Raw genomic sequence first — 4,833 nt, 5'->3', positions numbered from 1 at the left:
CTTGCTTCACGTTCGAATACCCATCCTATGATGACCATATCCTCATTATGGAATTCTCCACAATTTCGTCCCTTGGGTCTCTGCCCGAGCTGGAGGGCTCAGCTCTCTTTCGGGCGGCACCGACAGACGTGCACCTCGCCGTCCAAATGTGTTTCGAGAGTGATGACTTCGACGCTGAGCACAACTTCCGGGTTACACATGTGGTCCCAGTGTCGGTGCTTACTTCCAGAATCCGACAGATGCTGGGTCAGTCCGCTCCCGTCATCCCATGGGAAGAATGGGGTCCGTCATATACGGTGATGACTGGCCCCGTATATTATGATCAGTATCTGTCTCGACCTATGCATGGGGTCGCCTCTCAGCGCCTCGTTGACTGGTTCCACCCAGCCCACCACACCGCAGAGGATACGGCGGAAGTCTTCGACTTTCGAGTCCACAGGCTTCGACGGGGATTGCAGTCCGGAAAAATGCAAGAACACGTTACGATGGACCCTGATGATACGTTTTGGATCGATCATTCAATGTTTCACCCTTGTGCCAAGATGACCTTCCGCTTGCCTCCCCAGGTACCTCGACCTATGGGAGGATACTGGGATTTGGCGTTGACTGCGGACAATATAGTCTTATACGATGTGGGTTTCTAAGTCACTATGAATTGCCACATTCTAACATATACCCTGCAGTATGACAAGAAAAACGAGTATTGCTACATTTTGAACATCTAATGCAGATTTATTGCGTAGCAGCTCATACCAAATATGGGCACCTGACAGCTGTCACATCGCTCTCCTCTCATCGACAAAATGTGCAGAAATCTGATCTTCCTGGCTGTCATCTACTAGTGTCATATTCGTGCCGGCTTCGTATCTATGAAATCCGCGGCACTCGAGACGTTGGTGACTTCCTGTCGATCACTGCGAGACATGCCTCGGAGGCGCGCACACTTCTTCAAAGACACGCTCACAACGTCCCATGATTGTCGTCAGCCATTTCCCTGTGATCCTCCGAGTGCTCACATTGCTTCTCCGGATTGAAGAATATGAACCCCGGTCATCAGTGCCAACTGAAGGTCCATACATAGTCAGCACTGGAGGTGAAGCTGGACTGGAACGGCTTACGCGAATGGTAATACTCGCTAACGAAGCCAATATGCCAACGAAGTCTGCCGCGCAGTATAAAGCCAGCTAGGGTAGAATGACGAGACTGACCCATGTGTGCATGCGTGGTATATACACGATTTAGTCAGTCGAACCAAGCCACATAATTCGAAAGATGACCACCGACCAAAACCAGATGCGCGGGCAAAGTACTATATCCGTCATTTTGAATAGGACCACGGCAATACAGATGCAAAGGAATGTCAACGCCACGAGCCCTGGAGATTAATAGATGCGTTAACTTAGGTACTGGTCTGGATGTATACCCATACACCCGGGGCGGGATCCGTGAGCAATACCGACGAAATAGAGACAGACCAGCCAGATGGAGGTCGTTCGTGGTCACGCACAGTACACTTGTAGATGTCCCTAGGATTCGCGACTTACTAGTGACACGACTCCAGTAGATGTGAGCAAACAGCAGACCTGAGGACACTCGAAGAAGTGTTGGCTGGGTATGCGGAGAGTGATTTCCAGTATGTTGCAGTCAGTATCCGAAAGTTCACATCGCGGGTTTCTGCGCGCTCGTCGCAGGGGTCGCGACCGGCACTCCGTGCATGGAGGCCTCGGCCTCGGCCGCGGTCTTGAATGGTACTTTGTGTGCGGAAAGCCCTTGACTGGCTCTCTCAGTCACTCCTAAGCTCGGGTTTTCGTAAGTTGCGGGACGGCTCACCAGAGGGAATGGGCTTCAAGTTACCGTAGCGTGTAGATCTCGGGATGGTCCTCTCGCCTGCTCGCCTGCCCCCAGCATGCCTCATCTCCCAGTGATCTTCGGGACACGGCGTACATCACATCCTTCATCGATATTCCAGATTGCCATCCAAGGTTGTGCATTGCCAATAATGAGCATAAAGTCTGAGTCGTACTGCAGGTCAAACTCACTTGCTTCGTAGTAAAGGAATGGTTGGCTAGCGGTGCGATGCTCCCCTTCTTCTGAAAAATTCGAAACTGTTGGAGCCGAAAAGGTCCCTTTTCGACCTCCTCCTCACTGCGATCTTGGCACTCGTATGTCTGAGGCTTTTCGATTCATGGTATACCACTTTGGTTTCGGCAGGCTAGGTCCGTAAGACGTAAGTCGTTCTTAATACCATGCTCTCAACTGTCCTCTCGGGCTTGCAACAGTATAGGATCCTTAGCAGCTAGCAGGAGGTATGGACACGCGGTCCCGGCGAGGTCTTCGTTTTCTCATCTGCAGTGTTAGACGCCGAGGGCGAGTTGTATACATCTTTGTCGTGCGCGTGGTGGAGCGTAGGAATGTGCTGTCGTTTCTCAGGCCATTGCGCATGCCTGTCAGTGGTATCACGGTATAATAGTGCCATGAAGGCAGGGTGCGAGGTCTTTCCGACAATTGTCTATAGCACAGCGCAAAGGTAAGGGTAGTACAGTCTATTGACACAATTGTTCTGGCGGCGTGAAGGTCGTTCAAGTTCGGATAACGTGGGAAATAATCGATTCCAGAGTTAGCTCATTGTCGTGATCATATTACGCTGGGCTCAGGCTCTCTAGGCCAAGGTTTTCTCCCAGAGATATAGGCGCCCGGTTTAGTCACTGGCACTCTAGCTGAGGGCACCAAATTGTGTATGTCTCTAGTCAACGTGAAGCACCGTGACGAGTGCTCTTGAGCAGCAATAAGTGCCAATAACCGCCGAGGATGCTTCGCTGGGTGCGACGACTGTCTACTACAGGGACGTCGCTATCTCGCGTCCCGTCTTCCAATGGCCGCCCCCTGCTCGAAACTACCAAGAAAGTGGAAGAAGAGAAATTTCCATGGTACGACCAGAACACTTACTACCCAGTCCGAATTGGGCAAACTTTTCAATCTCGATACCATATTCTGTCGAAGTTGGGCTATGGTACTTCGGCCACCGTCTGGTTAGCTCGCGATTCTCTGTACGTTTTCACGTCTTCTGGTTACATTTTCACTTGTTCAGATAAGCTGCGTCCGTCTATCACAGGGAAAATAAGTATGTGGTGATAAAAGTCTGTACCAGCAATTATCCCAGCGTCCCGCGCGAGAAGGCCGCCTTTCAGCGCTTACGCCCGTTACGCAAGTCTTCTGTCGTCCAGCAATGCTGGGAAAACTTTGCTGTACGAGGCGCGGAGGGTAATGTTCATGAATGCTTTGTCCTTCAGCCACTCTGTCCGAATCTCGCCCACTTTGGCGAGCACGTTGCTCACCGCTGGGAGGACCTCAAGTCCTTTCGTACCATGGCACGGAGCATTTTCGAGGCTCTAAAGTTACTTCATACGGAGGCACACTTGATCCACTGCGGTGAGCCTCAGAGTGCATGGTCTGGATCGGACCTCATCACTTGCGGATCCTTAGACCTGCGCCCGGAGAACTTCTTGCTCAGCACGGCTACTGATACTGTATTTCGAGCAATGGAAGAGCATGAAGCGAGCGATCCTTCCCCATGCAAAATCGATGGGGATCGCGTTGTGCACACCACGCCTTATGCAATGATACCTGATGATGTGACGGGCATTGTACTGACTGATTTAGGCGAGGCTCGTCCTGGCAACACTTCGACACCTTATTATGACGACATTGAGCCCTTCCCGTATCGGGCACCAGAGATCATCTTCTGCGTCCCCTTCTCGTATCCCGTCGATGTATGGAACGCCGCGGTTATGGTACGTCACCTACGAAATCGTACCTCATTGACGCGCAGTAAAATTCGATAGCTCTGGCACATGTTTGAGAGGAAGCCTCTCTTTCACCCGTACACTTCGAAGGGAGAAGAGGTTGACCTGTTCCACCTGCGACAAATGGTTCACGTGATTGGTCTCCCTCCCTCAAGTCTCCTCGAGCGTTCTGCCGACCGGGAATTCATCCACCAGCGTTATTTTGATAGGAACGGACAGTGGATTGCCATGATTCCTCTCAATAGTAATATCACGCTGGAGATGCGGGAGCAGCGTCTGGAGGGTGATGAGAAGGCGGAGTTCTTGCGCTTCATGCGGAGATGTCTGCAGTGGGAGCCGGAGAAGAGAGCGACGGCAGCTGAACTCTGCAACGATCCGTGGCTTAACCCTACGTAGCTCTCTCTGCATTCCGAGAACAACTTGCATCTTCCGTTATAGGTGGTACGTCCGTCGGGATACGAAATTTCGTCTATAGCTGAGGGGTGCGAACTGCAAACATCTGTTTTCACGATCCCTTCATGATCATGCCCGTTCTTCGAAAGCTTTCAGATAGAAAATTTCATGCTCGATGCCGCTCAGAATCTCCTGGCGGTGCTTTCGGGGTCTTTGGTCGAAGACCGGCGTACGAGGAACTTTTGCCCGCATATGATTTACTTTCTGTCTCTCTCGACTGGCCAAGCGCAGCCTGCGGCCTCTTGCCGCACTTCCGAAATCACCGTTTCCGGATGACTTGGGGTATGATGCTGCAAGGGAGTTTGACCTTTGTCTGTCAGGAGATTTGTAGGTGTTAAGTTCTGTCCTGGAAATTGATGAAGAGTTATGGAGGCAGCAGCATGCACAGTGCGCCCTACACAACTCACCTGTATTGGTTGGATGCTGTAGCTACTGGTAAAGCTCGTATAAACGACCCTTGTCATTAGGCAGCAGAGCTGCAGGGTTTATATACACTGTGGCCCATAGGCTGACTAAGCTATGTGGAATATCTATAATCCTACTGAGCTCCACCTATGATGTCACTGACCCACATGAG

The 4,833-nt window shown here is 51.3% G+C and overlaps 2 protein-coding genes across 2 annotated transcripts; both read left to right on the top strand.

Moving 5' to 3' along the window:
• Positions 1 to 47: 47 nt before the first annotated feature.
• On the top strand, positions 48 to 725 carry GLOTRDRAFT_126214 (uncharacterized protein; the record flags this gene model as incomplete). The annotated part of the gene is made up of 2 exons (XM_007864902.1): positions 48 to 632; positions 684 to 725. The coding sequence occupies 2 exons, from the start codon at positions 48 to 50 to the stop codon at positions 723 to 725; spliced, it is 627 nt and encodes a 208-aa protein (XP_007863093.1).
• Positions 726 to 2,808: 2,083 nt separating this feature from the next.
• On the top strand, positions 2,809 to 4,199 carry GLOTRDRAFT_37218 (kinase-like protein; the record flags this gene model as incomplete). The annotated part of the gene is made up of 4 exons (XM_007864772.1): positions 2,809 to 3,047; positions 3,113 to 3,429; positions 3,484 to 3,791; positions 3,843 to 4,199. 4 exons carry the CDS (start codon positions 2,809 to 2,811, stop codon positions 4,197 to 4,199), a joined length of 1,221 nt encoding a protein of 406 aa, XP_007862963.1.
• Positions 4,200 to 4,833: the final 634 nt, after the last annotated feature.

The sequence above is a fragment of the Gloeophyllum trabeum genome (assembly GCF_000344685.1).
Source record: "Gloeophyllum trabeum ATCC 11539 unplaced genomic scaffold GLOTRscaffold_00003, whole genome shotgun sequence".
In the NCBI taxonomy this organism is placed as follows: Eukaryota; Fungi; Basidiomycota; class Agaricomycetes; order Gloeophyllales; family Gloeophyllaceae; genus Gloeophyllum; species Gloeophyllum trabeum.
Note: the sequence above shows the minus strand (reverse complement) of the source record. Positions and strands in the feature narration are given on the sequence as shown.